Source organism: Oncorhynchus masou, chromosome 24, assembly GCF_036934945.1.
Source record: "Oncorhynchus masou masou isolate Uvic2021 chromosome 24, UVic_Omas_1.1, whole genome shotgun sequence".
Lineage (NCBI taxonomy): Eukaryota > Metazoa > Chordata > Actinopteri > Salmoniformes > Salmonidae > Oncorhynchus > Oncorhynchus masou.
This window is the reverse complement of record NC_088235.1, coordinates 74,115,549-74,133,241: the sequence shown is the minus strand read 5'-3', so window position 1 is coordinate 74,133,241 and position 17,693 is coordinate 74,115,549. Positions and strand designations below refer to the sequence as shown.

Below are 17,693 nucleotides of genomic sequence, written 5' to 3'. Positions count from 1 at the left end.
CGTATGCTACGGTCACAAGACGCTGGCCTCCTTACTGTCCCTAGAATTTTTAAACAAACAGCTGGAGGCAGGGCTTTCTCCTATAGAGCTCCATTTTTATGGAATGGTCTGCCTACCCATGTGAGCGACCATGACTAGGTCTCAACCTTTAAGTCTTTACTGAAGACTCATCTCTTCAGTAGGTCATATGATTTTAGAGAGGAATGGAAAATTTGATATAGGCCGATAGTTTTTATATTTTCTGGGTCAAGGTTTGGCTTTTTCAAGAGAGGCTTTATTACTGCCACTTTTAGTGAGTTTGGTGCACATCCGGTGGATAGAGAGCCCTTTATTATGTTCACCATAGGAGGGCCAAGCACAGGAAGCAGCTCTTTCAGTAGTTTAGTTGGAATAGGGTCCAGTATGCAGCTTGAAGGTTTAGAGGCCATGATTATTTTCATCATTGTGTCAAGAGATATAGTACTAAACACTTGAGTGTCTCCCTTGATCCTAGTTCCTGGCAGAGTTGTGCAGACTCAGGACAACTGAGCTTTAGAGGAATACGCAGATTTAAAGAGGAGTCCATAATTTGCTTTTTAATGATCATGATCTGTTCCTTAAAGAAGTCTATGAATTTATTACTGCTGAAGTGAAAGCCATCCTCTCTTGGGGAATGCTGCTTTTTAGTTAGCTTTGCGACAGTATCAAAAATAAATGTGGGATTGTTCTTATTTTCCTCAATTAAGTTGGAAAAATAGGATGATCGAGCAGCAGTGAGGGCTCTTCGATACTGCACGGTACCGTCTTTCCAAGCTACTCGGAAGACTTCCAGTTTGGTGTGGCACCATTTCCATTACAATTTTTTGGAAGCTTGGTTCAGAGCTACGGTATTTTCTGTATACCAGGGAGCTAGTTTCTTATGACAAATGTTTTTTGTTTTTAGGGGTGCGACTGCATCTAGGATATTGCCCAAGGTTAAATTGAGTTCCTCAGTTAGGTGGTTAACTGATTTTTGTTCTCTGACATCCTTGGGTAGGCAGAGGGAGTCTGGAAGGGCATCAAGGAATCTTTGGGTTGTCTGAGAATTTATAGCACAACTTTTGATGCTCCTTGGTTGGGGTCTGAGCAGATTATTTGTTGCGATTGCAAACGTAATAAAATGGTGGTCCAATAGTTCAGGGTTTTGAGGAAAAACATTAAGATCCACAACATTTATTCCATGGGACAAAACTAGGTCCAGAATATGACTGTGGCAGTGAGTAGGTCCAAAGACAAGTTGGACAAAACCCACTGAGTTGATGATGGCTCCGAAAGACTTTTGGAGTGGGTCTGTGGACTTTTCCATGTGAATATTAAAGTCACTAAAAATTAGAATATTATCTGCTATGACTACAAGGTCCAATAGGAATTCAGGGAACTCAGTGAGGAACACTGTATATGGCCCAGGAGGCCTGTAAGCAGTAGCTATAAAAAGTGACTGGATAGGCTGCATAGATTTCATGACTAGAAGCTCAAAAGACGAAAATGTAATTTTTTTTGTAAATTGAAATTTGCTATCGTAAATGTTAGCAATAATGTCTAAACATGTTTTCGCTTTGTCATTATGGGGTATTGTGTGTAGATTGCTGAGGATATTTTAAATCCATTTTAAAATACGGCTGTGATGTAACAAAATGTGGAAAAAGTCAAGGGGTCTGAATACTTTCCCAAGGCACAATTGGGTACTTACATTCCAGGATCTTACATTCCAGGGTACTTACATTCCAGGATCTTACATTCCAGGGTACTTACATTCCAGGATCTTACATTCCAGGGTACTTACATTCCAGGGTACTTACATTCCATGTTAATGTTTTAACCTGTGCTCTTTTTTCAAGTATTTATTAAAAGGGATCATTATCAAGCCACTTGATTGGTTTGCCAAAAATGTAGTTTGTTGGTTGTTTAAAAAAATCACTTGTCACGTTTTACTCGCAATTACACTCGATACTCTGGGTTGGATTAAATGCAGAAGACACATTTCAGTCAAAGGCATTCAGTTGTACAACTGACTAGGTATACCCCTTTCCCTTACATATCTATTCAATTTAAACCTGGAATGTAAAGAAATTCCAAAGATCTGGAAATCAGCATTTGTTCTAGGATATTTTTCAATCCATTTTAGAATAAGGCTGTAATATAACAAAATGTGGAAAAAGTCAAGACGTCTGAATACCTTCCAAAGGCACTGTATCTACTAGCATGCTAGCAGATACCATAGACTTCCAGTCTTTGCTCTAATGCTAGTTAGCAACTTCCTTCAAGCTGCACGCAGACATAAAAAGGTTATCTACAAGTTCATCTGACTCTGAGGAAGTAGATAAAGGTCTTCATTGCCAAAATCCTGAAGTATCCCTTTAAGCCTATTGGGTTTTGAACCTATGGGTATTCAATACTCCATAAAATGATCAAGGATAAACATCACTCACCTACCTACAGTCATGGCCAAAAGCTTTGAGAATGACTCAAATATACATTTCCACAAGGTTTGCTGCTTCACTGTGTTTAGATATTGTCAGATGTTACCATGGAATACTGAAGTATAATTACAAGCATTTCATACGTGTCAAAGGCTTTTATTGACAATTACATGAAGTTGATGCAAAGTCAATATTTGCAGTGTTGACAATTGTTTTTCAAGACCTCTGCAATCCGCCCTGGCATGCTGTCAATTAACTTCTGGACCACATCCTGACTGATGGCAGCCCATTCTTGCATAATCAATGCTTGGAGTTTGTCAGAATTTGTGGGGTTTTGTTTGTCCACCCACCTCTTGAGGATTGACCACAAGTTCTCAATGGGATTAAGGTCTGGGGAGTTTCCTGGCCATGGACCCAAAATATTGATGTTTTGTTCCCCGAGCCACTTAGTTATCTCTTTTGCATTATGGCAAGGTGCTCCATCATGCTGGAAAAGTCATTGTTTGTCACCAAACTGTTCCTGGATGGTGTGAGTTGCTCTCGAAGGATGTGTTGGTACCATTCTTTATTCATGGCTGTGTTCTTAGGCAAAACTGTGAGTGAGCCCACTCCCTTGGCTGAGAAGCAACCCCACACATGAATGGTCTCAGGATGCTTTACTGTTGGCATGACACAGGACTGATGGTAGAGCTCACCTTGTCTTCTCCGGACAAGCCTTTTTCCGGATGTCCCAAACAATCGGAAAAGGGATTCATCATAGAAAATGACTTTACCCCAGTCCTCAGCAGTCCAATCCCTGTACATTTTGCAGAATATCAGTCAGGTCCCTGATGTTTTTCCTGGAGAGAAGTGGCTTCTTTGCTGCCCTTCTTGACACCAGGCCATCCTCCAAAAGTCTTTGCCTCACTGTGCATGCAGATGCACTCACAACCTGCTTGCTGCCATTCCTGAGAAAGCTCTGTACTGGTGGTGCCTCAATCCCGCAGCTGAATCAACTTTAGGAGACGGTCCTGGCGCTTGCTGGACTTTCTTGGGCGCCCTGAAGCCTTCTTCACAACAATTGAACCGCTCTCCTTTGAAGTTCTTGATGATCCAATAAATGGTTGATTTAGGTGCAATCTTACTGGCAGCAATATCCTTGCCTGTGAAGCCCTTTTTGTGCAAAGCAATGATAACGGCATGTGTTTCCTTGCAGGTAACCATGGTTGACCGAGGAAGAACAATGATTCCAAGCACCACCCTCCTTTTGAAGCTTCCAGTCTGTTATTCAAACTCAATCAGCATGACAGAGTGATCTCCAGCCTTGTCCTCGTCAACACTCACACCTGTGTTAACGAGATAATCAATGACATGATGTCAGCTGGTCCTTTTGTGGTAGGGCTGAAATGCAGTGGAAATGTTTTTTGGGGGATTCAGTTCATTTGCATGGCAAAGAGGGACTTTGCAATTAATTGTAATTCATCTGATCACGCTTCATAACATTCTGGAGTATATGCAAATTGCCATCATACAAACTGAGGCAGCAGATTTTGTGAACATTAATATTTGTGTCATTCTCAAAACTTTTGGCCACTACTGTACACCGGCCCTTTGACCTTTTTGCTTATGCATATCTTGTTTAGTTTGCTTAATTCTAGTCTCCCAAGGGACTTGATAGAGATGACGGTGCCACTGCCACCCCGGTCATGGTGACCCTGATCAAATGCAGCTCCCAAAACAATCTTAACTCAAAACAGGACTGGAGTCTGCCTACTCACTGCTTCCTCAATTAGACAGGTAGGGCTTGACAAGGACAGAGGCAGGAACATATCTGCTTAGATTTCTTCACTGCAGAAGGAAACGCATTGGTCCTCATAATGATTGACAACATGATTAGCCTTTTTTCAATTTGGACCTCAATTCTTATTAAGCCAAACTGCATGTAGTAATTAACTTTCACATAATTGACAAAAAGGATTAAATACATCTCACTCCAAATAGACTGTAAAGTTCATGGAAGCACCAACACGGTTAATGTATACGTTCAAAACAGATGGGAGCACAGCTGCAGTAGTCCTGTAACAAACCGTCATATCCTGTTGCCGGGCGGTCGCAGCCAAATTAAATAGTTCCTTCTAAATTACACTAATTTGCATGAAGTACACCCATGTGCTAAATTCCCTCGACATATCCCTCTTTGTGTATGTTATTGTATTGATGGAATAGCTTATTTGCTTTGAAAATCTTGTAACAGAGTAGCAACAGAGCTCATAGCTTGTCAGTAGTGTTCCTAGATGAAACGTGACTCCAGAGGTTTAATTTTAGTCAGGGGTGGAACACTGAAAATAGTGGTGGTGGTCACAAGCTAAACTTGCCACATGGACTACAGTCCCCCTGACAACACATACCTTCAGAAGACAGTAGAAAGAATTGTGTGAAATAGGGGTGGAAACTGTTCCAATGATCACGCAACATGTTTGTCCTCTGTTCAATGGGGTGGGAAATTAGAAGCATTTTAGGACTAGCTCTATTCATTCCAAGTCCTGGAGACAAAAACATTGAGCAATGTTCAATGGAAAGATGGTTACTCAGTTAACAAAATATTTTAAATGAACTGTAGGGCTATATAATACAGACCTTATATTTCACCATTAAAAGAATTCTCATGGGAAAAATGACTGGGAATTTCCAACATGAACCTGTATCTCTCCCATACTTCCAGGCGAAGACAATTATTTAGCGTCTATAGACTGAAGGCTTTATTTTGCCAAACTAGTGAGTGTCAGAATTATTGGGGAACATAACCCACAACACTCAGCAAAGCCAATAAATCTTTACACCTCAAATTTATTAAAACTTGTTTTCAGGATCCACACAATATCCGAAACGGTGATTAAGTCAGACAGGCATTTCTCACACACCTTCAAATAGTACAATCTCCCTAAAATACAGAGACCACAGTACGCATTCCCAAAACCCTACACTAAGGTTATGTTCGAATACTCATACTAACCGCACTCTTTGTGACATAAATTGAGTAGGTAGTATACGGTATGTTAGTATGGGTATTCGAACAAAGCTTAAGTGTTCACTTCCACCCATAACTTAATATTTTCCTATTTATTTATTTTTTAAACATCATCAAACAGCAAGAAAAGCAGCTACTTTGTAACACAAATTGATCAAACTAACAATTGGGGAACCATTGGAGTGTTTTATCCAGTAGCTGCTGACAAGATACAGTGCCTTCAGAAAGTATTCATACCCCTGGACTTTTTCCACATTTCTTTGTGTTACAGCCTGAATTTAAAATTGATAAAATTGAGAATTGTTATCACTGGCCTACACACAATACACACCCATAATGTCAAAGGTGTTTTACAAATTAAAATTGAAAAGCTGAAATATCTTGAGTCTAAGTATTCAACTCCCTTTTTCACATAATAAGTTACATGGACTCATTGTGTGCAAATATCATGTTGGTGGATGGGTAAAAACAAAAAGCAGACATTGAATATCCCTTTGAACATGAAGTTATTAATTACACTTTTGATGGTGTATCAATACACCCAGTCACTACAAAGATACAGGTGTCCTTCCTAACTCAGTTGCCAGAGAGGAAGGAAACCGCTCAGGAATTTCATCTTGAACCCAACGGTGACTTTAAAACAGTTACAGAGTTTAATGGCTGTGACCAGAGAAAACTGAAGATGGATCAACATTGTAGTTACTCCACAGTAATAACCTAATTGACAGAGTGAAAGGGAAGCCTGTACGAATAAATAATTTTCAAAACATGCCTCCTGTTTGCAACAAGGCACTAAAGTAAGACTGCAAAAGATGTGGCAAAGTATTTAACTTTTTGTCCTGAATACAAAAGTGTTATGTTTGGGGCAAATCCAATGCAACACATTACTGAGTACCACTCTCCATATTTTCAAGCATAGTGGAGGCTGCATCATATTATGCTTGTAATTGTTAAGGACAGAAGTTTTTCAGGATAAAAATAAAATGGCTCTAAGCACAGGCAAAATACTAGAGGAAAACATGGTTCAGTCTGCTTTCCACCACACACAGGATAATAACCTAAAACACAAGGCCAATATCTACACTGGAGTTGCCTACCACGAAGACCGTAAATGTTCCTGAGTGGTCAAGTTAGTTTTGACTTAAAACTACTTGAAAATCTATGGCCAGACTTGAAAATGGTTGTCTAGCTTTAATCAACAACCAATTTGAGAATTTTGACAAGTATAATGGGCAAATGTTGCACAATGCTGGTGTGGAAAGCTCTTAGAGACTTACCCAGAAAGATTAACAGCTGAAATTCCTTCTAAAAGATTGCTACAAAGTATTGACTCAATGGTGTGAATACTTATGTAAATTAGATCTGTATTTCTTTTTTAATACATTTACAAAACATTCTAAAAACCTGTTTTCACTTTGTCATAGTAGGGTATTGCATCAATTTAATCCATTTTGAATTCAGGCTGTAACACAACAAAATGTGGAATAAATGAAGGGGTATGAATACTTTCTGAAGGCAATGTAGCTGATATGAACACTAACAAGCGCATGTTGTACAATGGTGCTTTCCATAGGGAGTCACTAAACCGCACATTCTCTTGAAAATAGCTTTCGAGCATTGATGAGGGAATGTGTGGGACTGTAAGAAAACAAAAAGGTGCAAAGACATTTTTACAGGGTTATACAGTATTTCAGAAATACAACAGGTTTACTAAAAAAAAAAAAGGTTTGTTTTCCAACATTCTGCTCTTCAGGAGAAAGCGCTACTGTTCATACCCATCCTATGTCAGTAAGGCAACCAGAAGAGAGCAATCAAACTAAGGCCACACACAAAGATAAAAACAGCCAGCAACTAGAGATTAGTTTCACAACGTTGAGTAGTAAGGGAACTTGTGGTGTCCATGGCGTGTGCAGCCATCCATGTTCGGAGGAAGAAAGGTTTGGAAGGCTAAGGGGCCAGGAGCAGTATGGTGACCAGTAACACCCAGTCAAAGTGACTACCCAAAGAGTCAGAGTACAGTAGACCAACTTCACATCATCATGGGGGTTGGTTTTGTGTCGCTGGGCTTGCGTCCAGGGGACGCAGGCCAGGGTACCGCATGCTCATTTCAGATCCAGGACCATAGAGGCCGGGTTCTCCAAGTAGTCCCTCCACAGGTTGGAAAACCGCGCCATGGTGGCCCCGTCGATGATCCGGTGGTCTGCCGACCAGCTGACGTTCATGACGTGAGCTTTCACCACCTCGTCCCTCGAGTTAAACCTTGGCAGGACCTGGAAGGGGTATAAACATGTCAGGAAATGATTATTCATAAATCAATCCAGACATCCATAACTATCAAATAAATATAAATGTAAGTCCAGACAATGTCATGAGGCTCAGTCAGGCGTCTGTATCGTGTTGACACCTCCCAGTCAGCTGGCCACATGCCCACTAAGCTGAGAACTAGCACCAACACTCAGCTCCCATTATCAGCTGAGGTCCGTACCCCTGCGCCACTCATCATAGCCAGCATTGACAACATAACTGATAATGTTAAAGTAATATAATTTTCACAAACCTGGATCTTTCCAAGAGCGCCAATCGCCACCTCAGGAGGCAGAATTACTGGCTTTGCATAAGTGCCTCCAATCTGATTCAATGGAAAAAAACAAATACATGACATGTAAAGACTGAACAAGCGGCTTAAGCAAGCATAGGTCCCAAATAATACAGCCGCTAGCTGTCAATTACTATTCAAGTTAGCATTAGATGGCTACTAAAAAAGCATTATATGGCTACTAAATGCAAACACGGCTTTTAATTATGAAAACGTCAACATTATAAAATCACACAAGGTTTAAAAAAAATATACAAATCTGTTTGACTTATCAGTATCACTTTAAGCTCATCCTCCTAGCCACTAGTCCCCCCCCCCCTCTCCCTCCCCCGCTCACCGAGCCAATGTTGGAGAGGGTGAAGGTGCCTCCTGTGAGGTCGGCCGTGCCCAGCTGGCCCGTGGCGCCCAGGGTCTGCATGCGGTTGAGCTCCACTGCGATCTCAAACACACTCAGCAACTGCACATTCTTCACATTGGGTACCAGCAGGCCCTGGCTCGTGTCCATGGCCAGACCAATATTGTGGGATGCCTGGTGGAGGAGGAGGAGACATATCAGCACATCTCAGCACTAGCTCAGGTTCTCAATCACTTTAAAAGAAAGGATGAGCAAAATGTCATGTTCATGAGTCATTCTAGTTCTACGTCCAGCATTCTGCTCGCTGTGAGCAAGTACCCCATCTATTTGAATATACACTACATGACCAAATGTATGTGGACACCTGCTCGTCAATCATCTCATTCCAAAACCATGGGCATTAATATAGAGAGTTGGTCCCCCCTTTACTGCTATAACAGCCACCACTCTTCTGGGAAGGCTTTCCACTAGATGTTGGAACATTGCTGCGGGGACTTCATCCACAAAAGCATTAGTGAGGTCGGGCACTAATGTTGGGGCGATTAGACCTGGCTTCACAGTCGGCGTTCCAATTCATCCCAAAGGTGTTCGATTGGGTTGAGGTCAGGGCTCTGTGCAGGCTAGTCAAAGTCTTCCACACCGATCACGACAAACCATTTTTGAATGGACCTCGCTTTGTACACGAGTACATTGTCATGCTGATACAGGGAAGGGCCTTCCCCAGACTGTTTCCACAAAGTTGGAAGCACAGAATGTCATTGTATGCTGGAGCGTTTAGATTGCTCGTCAATGGAACTAAGGGGCCTAGCACGAAAAAGGAAATTCAAGTTGTATGATGGGACCAACCTAAACCTTAAGTGAGTAATTTTTCTTAACAGGAGTGGGGGAGCGGACAACCAAATTCACAGAGAATACATTACATAGAACTGATACTATATACTCATTGTTGGGGTGATCCGTGGATGGCTTTATACCATTTCTATGGATCCCTCATGTCCTACTCGTTGTTAGAAAAAAATACGTTTGGTCCAAATCGGATGTTAGGTACTATAATTTATTGAATATTAATGAATCCTATAATTATTTTTTTAAATGGCCAACCCTTTAAATAACACCCGAGACGTTGCCAGACCCCTGGTTGAGTTGGCGCGTACACAGCTAGATAAACACACTGAATCTCTGAAGGGTTAACAGTGACATGAACAGGGTTGCAGGTGTGATTGCAGAGTACAGTGAAAATCATAAGCTCTGACATGCAGGACTAAATGGAAATAAAATGATAATGCTAATAAAAAAAAACAATAGAACTATATACACATAACTGTAGCAGTGATTAATACATGTCTATTAGGGTGGAGGCAGAGTATAGACTTGAGGCGGTGGGGGGACCAAGTGAAAAAAAAAAAAAAATAAGAAAAAAAAACAAACACTAGAAAACAAAGTCGAAATCTGCAAAGTTTTAAAATCGGCGAATGAGGCGAGGCGCCCTCATTAGCTTGCTGCTACATGCCAGGGAGATAAGTGTCTTTCCCACTGGATTGTGGAGGCTGCTTAGAGAGCGCCCTGCCACAAGATGGATTAGCAAAACAGACAAAAAGTTGGTCGGATATCCCGGGTCCGTTCAATGTACGTGCGTAAAGAAGGCCCCCAGACACAGGGCATGCAAACTATGTTGCTCATCAGAAACAAATGGAGGCAAAAAATAGAAAATAGCTTAAACATTTTTTGTTTTTTTTTAAAGGACCTGTAGGACATAGCCATTACTTTCGGGACGAAGACTGCATTTGGACGCGACGTTACCTCAGAATGGCCTTGGGCGAACCAAGTACCAGAAGGGTGTATGGATAACTTGGGAGGTCCCCAACATGTTTAACCGAGGCTAAAGCCACAAGAAAGGAGATGTCACAGGAGAAGATATTCAGATCCAGACTCAGTCATTCAAAAGAAGGCCTCTCACAGAGCATCCAAAACCAAATCCCAAGTGAGCGCAATAGGTTGAGAATCCGTAATTTAATTCCTAGGAATGAAAAGTGTTGAGCTGGGGAAAGACAGCTCATTTTCGGGTTCATTTGAACCAGAGACCGTGTGTTGGACAATAGCATGGTTGTGTCCAACCCTGATTGTTCCCTCAACTCTGCTTCCAACCACCAACTGCCTACGGGCCCATAACCTGTATCACTAGACACCTCATTAGGGTCTAGTGAACTACAGACAGGAAGCAGCAATGAATCCCAGTAATGCAAAACCTATGGGAAGGGTGCCCCCTTGTGGAATCATCATAGGGTTTGGTTTCAATACTTCAAACCAAATATCGGTCCAGGTAGTCACAAAAATAGATGGGGGTTGGTTTAAATGGTGATTTTAATGAATGGAGCGAATTTGAGCGGCAGTTTAAGAGAGCGGTTGGAAAGGACGTGGAGCGTTCAATAAACATAATCTAGAAGAACTGTAAAAAAAGGGATATCATGTGTGTTTTGGAAACAAGTGCTTTCATAAATGCATGACGCGTGCCTCGTTTCACAGGAGCATTTTATTTTTATTTTTTAAGTGCCTTAACTCAATGAACCAGCCTTAACCAATTTTGTTTACTTACATAGAGTTTGATTGTCCAACAACAGTTTTATAAGTTATTTATTTTGTGACCACCTAGTGTCCTCTTTCCACTGCTGTGGTGCTGAATCGCAGTGAGAATGGTGAGTGGGCCGGACCTGCCATGCCTAGAAGGAATCCAGCTTTTGTCAAATTAAGATCAAAGTTCAATTTTAGCTAACTCAAACCCTGTTCCGAAGCTTAACCTAAATCTCCTAAACTGCTACAAAAAGTCAAATCTGACAAATATTGTTAGTAGCTACTGTCTCATCGCTACAACTCCCGTACGGGCTCGGGAGAGACGAAGGTTGAAAGTCATGCGTCCTCCGATACACAACCTAACCAAGCCGCACTGCTTCTTAACACAGCGCGCATCCAACCCGGAAGCCAGCCGCACCAATGTGTTTGAGGAAACACCGTGCACCTGGCAACCTTGGTTAGCGTGCACTGCGCCCGGCCTGACAAGGATAACCCTCCCTAACCCGGACGACGCTAGGCCAATTGTGCGTCGCCCCACGGACCTCCCGGTTACGACAGAGTCTGGGCGCGAACCCAGAGTCTCTGGTGGCACAACTGCCGCTGCAGTACAGCGCCCTTAAACAATGCGCCACCAAGGAGGCCGAACAAGCAACCTTTCAGTCGAATTAACTCATGACGTGCAACTGTATATTTCTCCACTTGCATCAGAGGTCAAGTGACTGGCTACAACTGGAGCGAGGAAATGACCATTTATTGTTTTCATTAAGCAAATTATATATTAGGCCTCACTCCAGAACTTCACTACCATTCCTGTTCCCGTGTCAACATCTAACTAACAAAGACAACAAACCTGTACCTCTTTATTCATTTGGGCATGGTTATGAACCCAAACCCGGCTTAGCCGTCGTCATCTAGGTCGCATTTTTAGCAATCTTAACTCATTGCTATAGCCAGGCCAAACAATCCGAAGAATAACACATTTTTTGTGATTAGGAAACTATAAGAACCATACAAAGTCCAGCACACAACATCCAGGGGTGCGCACGCTCTACCACAAAGGGGCAGTTTAGTTGGCGCCTCTGTGAGAAAGTCTTGTGTTCCAATTGTTTGTTTTAGTAGCGTGAATCGTTCCTGTCTACACCGAGATGAAGAGCGGAATAATGGAAAGAATTCATTCTAGCCTCACACTTATCACCTGTGGAAAGTGGGGCTTCCAGAGAGGAAAGGATTTTATTGGCCTTGTCAGGAGTGATTTTAGATTTTCAACCAAAGTTGAGAGAGTGCGACTCCCCATAGTATGTTGTACCAAAGTTGACTGACTGAAAGGGAAGCAATGTCTCCCCAACACCATCCCCCCATCCTGCAGCCTTACCTTGTAGGTGATGTTCTGAACAGCCTCGTCCACCGAGGCGTTGAGCATAGGGAAATGGAGAAGGCCCAGGGAAGCAGCCTGCTCAAACAGAGAAGATCATAATTATCTTCAAATTACATTTTTTGTGTCACATGCGCCAAATACAACAGATGTAGGCCTTACCGTGTAACACTTACTTACAAGCCCTTAACCAACAATGCAGTTAGAGTGAAGACAATTTTTTTTTTTAAATAAACTAAAGTCAAAATAATAATAACACAAAATACCAATAACGAGGCTATATACAGGGGGTACTGGTATGGAGTCAGTGTGTGGGGGAACAGGTTAGTCAAGGTAATTTGTACATGTAAGTAGGGGTAAAGTCACTATGCATTGATAAACAGCGAGTAGCAGCAGTGTAAAAACAACGGGGGGTGTCAACGCAAATAATCCGGTTGGCCATTTGATTAATTGTTCAGCGGTTTTACGGCTTTGGGGTAGAAGCTGTTCAGGAGCCTTTTGGACCTAGATTTGGGACTCCGGTACTGCTTGCCGAGAACAGTCTATGACTTGGGTGACTAGAGTTGTTGACAATTTTTTTGGGCCTTCCTCTGACACCGCCTAGTATTATAAGTCCTGGATGCAGGAAGCTTGGCCCCAGTGATGTACTGGGCCGCACGCACTCCCCTCTGTAGCACCTTACGGTCGGATGCAGAACAGTTGCCATACCAGCCAGTGATGCAACCGGTCAGGATGCTCTCAATGGTGCAGCTGTATAACTTTGAGGATGCCAAATCTTTTCATTCTTCTGAGGGGGAAAAGGCATTGTCGTGCCCTTTTCACAACTTTCTTGGTGTGTTTGGACCATGATAGTTTGTTGGTGATGTGAACATCAAGGAACTTGAAAATCTCAACCTGCTCCACCACAACCCCGTCGATGTGATGCTCGGGCCCTCCTTTTCCTCTAGTCCACATTCAGCTCCTGTCTTAAGCATGTTGAATGAGTTGTTGTCCTGGCACCACACTGCCAGGTCTCTGACCTCCTCCCTATAGGCGGTCTCATCATTGTCGGTGATCACTGTTGTGACGTCAGCAAATGTAATGTTGGTGTTGGAGTCGTGCTTGGCCACACAGTCGTGGGAGAACAGGGAATACACGAGGGGCCAACGTGTTGAGGATCAGTGTAGCAGATGTAGATCAATGTAGCAGATGTGTTGTTGCCTACCCTTACCACCTGGGGACGGCCCGTCAGGAAGCCCAGGATCCAGTTGCAGAGGGAGGTGTTTAGTCCCAGGATCCTTAGCTTAGTGATGAGCTTTGTGGGCACTACAATGTTGAACGCTGAGCTGTATGAATGAACAGCATTCTCACATAAGGTTACTTTTGTCCAGGTGGGAAAGAACAGTGTGGAGTGTGATTGAGATTGCGTCATCTGTGGATCTGTTGGGGCGATATGCAAACTGGAGTGGGTCTAGGGTTTCCGGGATGATGGCGCTGATGTAAGCCATGACCAGCCTTTTAAAGCACTTCATGACTACCGACGTGAATGCTATAAGGGCCGTTAAGTCAATTACCTTCGCTTTCATGGGCACAGGGACTATGGTGTGATCCAAACTGCAGCAAGCAGGCTATTTACCCAAATCCTCCGGCATAGTACTTCAGGTATGACGTGCAATGATTCTTTCATGACACCCCTGTAATAATGAAGTTTCTGTGCAGGGCATTATAACACTTCCGTCACATAACACAAGCTGCTACCTTTGTCATAACAAGAGTACATGATCTGGCATGAGCTGACATTTCAACGTCATAACGAACCCATCTTATTAGGTGTTCCCCATGCATTTTGGCAATAGCGTCCCTTTGACACAAGACATGCCACCTCACAACTTCATATTACATCATGTCAGGAGTCAAAGGTCACCTTGATGAAGAAGGGCATGTAGCTGAGCTTGACACCACGAGCCTCTGACAGGCCCTTCAGCTCCTTGCGCAACTGCACCAGCCTCGTCAAATCCACTTCATCTTTATAACCAAAGTGGGGGATCTTCAAAGCTGCAGTCATGGTCTTTACCATTGCTTTGTGGAAACCTGGTCGTTCAGAAGAACATATTGGAAAAAAGGCATATGTTTTGATGAAACCAGTACTATATTGCTAAGTTACCACCTGTCCGGGTCAAGTCACTTTAGACTGTTACAAACAAAGCCAGAAGGAAGTTGTTTGGAACCTGGACTGAACCTAGATTGGGAATTGAAATACAGTGAGTTGCTTTTTGAAACACGTTCAAAACATCACTGCTACTCTAATTATAATAGACTATATTTAACCTGTCTAGCTAATAGTATGGGTTATTCTCTGAATCAGAAATGTATCCCAGAAAGCAAACACATTTATTGGAACCATTAACCATCTCTGTAAAGCTCCCTCTACCTTTCAGGGGCTCAGTGCTGTCCTTGCCCGTGAAGACGGGCCTGGAGACGACAGGGAGCTGGACACTTGGTGTGGGCTTCATCTTGGGCATGGAGGCCGAGGAGGGGGCGGATGCTGCGGGAGGGGGTGGCTGGATCTCATGGAATGGGGTCGGGGGTAAGATGGCCCCTGTCTGTTTGGCCAGGAAGTTGAGGATGTCCTCTTTGAGGATCCGTCCGTCTCTCCCGGTACCGACCACTTCACTCAGCTTAATCTAAGGAGGAATGGAAAGTAGGCGGCAAAGAGGTAAATAGACAATCGCAAAAGCCTGGAGACCCAGTAGTTGGCCATTTCAGGTTTAAAGGGGTGGTGCTAAATCTTGTGCTGTAGTGCCATCTTGCAGTGAATGCATGCTTGCATGTGTACGTGTCAGTCTTTTAATAACAACTCACATTGTTCTCCATGGCTAAACGACGGACTGCAGGAGTGGCCTGGGTCTTGTGTCCCTTGATTTCCTGGTGTGTGTGCTCATCGTTTGACATCGCCGGGGTCTCCACAACATCCTCCTCATGGACCACCTCTGAAAGATCGACCAAAGTCACTATTCCCACCTTCCAACAGAAGCCAACGTTGTTTTGAACTTAGATAATTTGGTGTTCCAAAATGTTTTTATTTATTATTATTATAAACGTGACCCAGGTAATATGAACTGGCTTCAAGTTTCAGTTCTATTGTCTAAACATTTGATACATAAAAAGTTGGGAGATTTCCATTACGCCATTGTTGGTGCTTTGGCGGCATACCTACCCGGACCGGGCTCTGTCTCGATATCCACCAGGGGTGTGCCCACTAAGGCTGTGGCATCAACCTCATAGTAGAGCTTTTTAATGACACCGTCATAGCGACTTGTGATGGTGACAGATGCCTTGTCACTCTGTACCTCACAGATGCTATCAAACTGGGAGACTTTGTCTCCTTCCTTCACATACCTATGGAAACAGAAAGACAACCTTAACATCTTTCTCTTGGAGTAGCTATGCTTAGTAATCATTGAACTTGTATGACCTCTAGTGGCAACTTAACAAAACATAATTCATATACAGCTTTGTATGTTGCTGTACTATATTTTGAAAACATACCATTCCTTCACTGTCACCTCCATGATGCCCTCGCCAATATCTGAGAGTTTGAATGGCAGAATTGGTCCTGATGTGACTAAAGAAAGCAAATGATCATTAAAAATGAAACATCCATTCTTTAACCTATAACTTCCACATAGCCTTTTGTGCATTTAAGATTGTTTAGTTTACTGTCTGTACAGAGTGTACACTGTCAGCAGCAGCATCTTCCTCATTCCACATCCCTGTGCGCCGATTCCGAAGCCTACTTACCATAACTGGTGTGGAAAAACCTAGAGCTGCACAGCTGAGGGATGAAGACAGTGTGGGGATGACGGGTGTAGTCTGGTCGGCCAGTTTGGACCCTGGAGCAGCAACGCTTGTACCGATGTGCCAAGAGCTGCGATGATAAATGAGAAATAGATCCATGTCATGATCAGTCATTAGATGGGGTCGCGTTTCAGGACTAGGCTTTGTTAATGGATACATCTATACCATTTCAGCATCTGAAGATATAGCTAGCATGACTTCGTAGCTTTCAACAGTTGACTAGCTGCAGAGCAAGTTTAGTTTAACAATCTAATGTTACACAGTACCAATCAGATGTTGACACCTCATTCAACAGTTTCTTTATTTTTACTATTTTCTACATTGTAGAATAATAGTTAGGACATCAAAACTATGAAATAACACATATGGAATCATGTAGTAACCAAATGGAAGTGTTAAATCTAAATATATTTTATATTTGTGATTCTTCAAAGTAGCACACACTGTATATAGGCTTTCTTTTTTTCTATTGTGTTATTGTGTCTATTGTGTTATTTCTATATTGTTTATTCTATGTAACTGTGTTGTTTCTGTAGCACTGCTTTGCTTTATCTTGGCCAGGTCGCAGTTGTAAATGAGAACTTGTTCTCAACTAGCTTACCTGGTTAAATAAAGGTGAAATAAAAATATCAATGAGAAAGAATCTTTCAGATAACAAAGAAACTGCTACAGTAAGTGTTGCACAAATCCATACGCAGTGTATGCCTCCAGTTGACGAACTACACTTCCTCCCCAGTTAAGTTTACACACAGGTGTTCGGAGAACGCTAAATAGCCAATTAGCACAGGTGACCGCCTGTCTTCCGTAAACAAGGTTGTAAATAACAGAGATTGCCGTGTGGAAACCCTATCACAAACGCTATAACCCTATAAAAAGTGTCGTAATTTAACCTTTTGCTTTTAGAAATGTATTTGTCGCTGATATGAAAAATACGTAACTTGATTCCAAAACCATACCGCAAGCGATGCGTTTTAACGTTCAGAACTAGCGTAGAAAATCTTAACAAAATATTACAGTACTATCGTCAGGCGTTAAAGGTAACGTTAGTTACAGTGGTCTATGAATGGGTTAGGGATGACATTGTATTGGCATTCAAGTTCAATTCTTTCAGACACACATTGTCAACAGTTTGAGTCAAATAAATAGTTGACTATCTGGGTAGTAGTAACCAACAGATATGAATAATTGCTGTGAATAATTGCTAACTACAAAACAATTAGACAATTTTTCCTATTTCAATCCCACTTGACTGTAACAGACTCGAATTAGCTTGTTTGCTAGTCAGGCTAGCAGCTGCATGGGAAGCGTCTCTATATTGATGTTGCAGTATTTCTAAATGTATGATCCTTGTGCATCAACTATCTCGTAAAGCTTTTACGTCGGTATACACATCTGAAAAAAAAGTTTAACAAACCTACCAAGCGTCTCATAAATGTGAATGAGCCTCTGGTAACTGCCGCCATCTTTGTTTCTCTTCGTCCGGATCCAACGCACGCCCCTTTCAATGGCCAATCAGAGAT

General features: G+C 42.4%; 1 protein-coding gene and 1 non-coding gene across 2 annotated transcripts; both read right to left on the bottom strand.

Moving 5' to 3' along the window:
* Window positions 1-5,246: 5,246 nt before the first annotated feature.
* LOC135512621 (lipoamide acyltransferase component of branched-chain alpha-keto acid dehydrogenase complex, mitochondrial-like) lies at window positions 5,247-17,693 on the bottom strand. The gene is made up of 11 exons (XM_064934837.1): window positions 17,592-17,693; window positions 16,117-16,243; window positions 15,865-15,940; window positions 15,533-15,714; window positions 15,178-15,305; window positions 14,747-14,999; window positions 14,240-14,406; window positions 12,337-12,414; window positions 8,379-8,570; window positions 8,003-8,074; window positions 5,247-7,715 (listed from the first exon to the last, which is right to left on the bottom strand). Exons 1-11 carry the CDS (start codon window positions 17,634-17,636, stop codon window positions 7,548-7,550), a joined length of 1,488 nt encoding a protein of 495 aa, XP_064790909.1. The 5' UTR covers window positions 17,637-17,693; the 3' UTR covers window positions 5,247-7,547.
* On the bottom strand, window positions 7,816-7,954 carry LOC135513421 (small nucleolar RNA SNORD94). The gene has a single exon (XR_010451541.1). It is a non-coding gene; the product is annotated as a small nucleolar RNA SNORD94 (small nucleolar RNA).

Bases quoted from the DNA above. Each gene is read 5' to 3' on its own strand.
- LOC135512621 (XM_064934837.1), bottom strand. From the start codon at position 17,636: ATGGCGGCAGTTACCAGAGGCTCATTCACATTTATGAGACGCTTG. The intron at 12,415-14,239 runs GTGACCTTTGAC...CTGTTTGAGCAG, and splicing joins ACATGCCCTTCTTCATCAAG to GCTGCTTCCCTGGGCCTTCT. The intron at 8,075-8,378 runs GTGAGCGGGGGA...CCATTGAATCAG, and splicing joins CCCTCTCCAACATTGGCTCG to ATTGGAGGCACTTATGCAAA.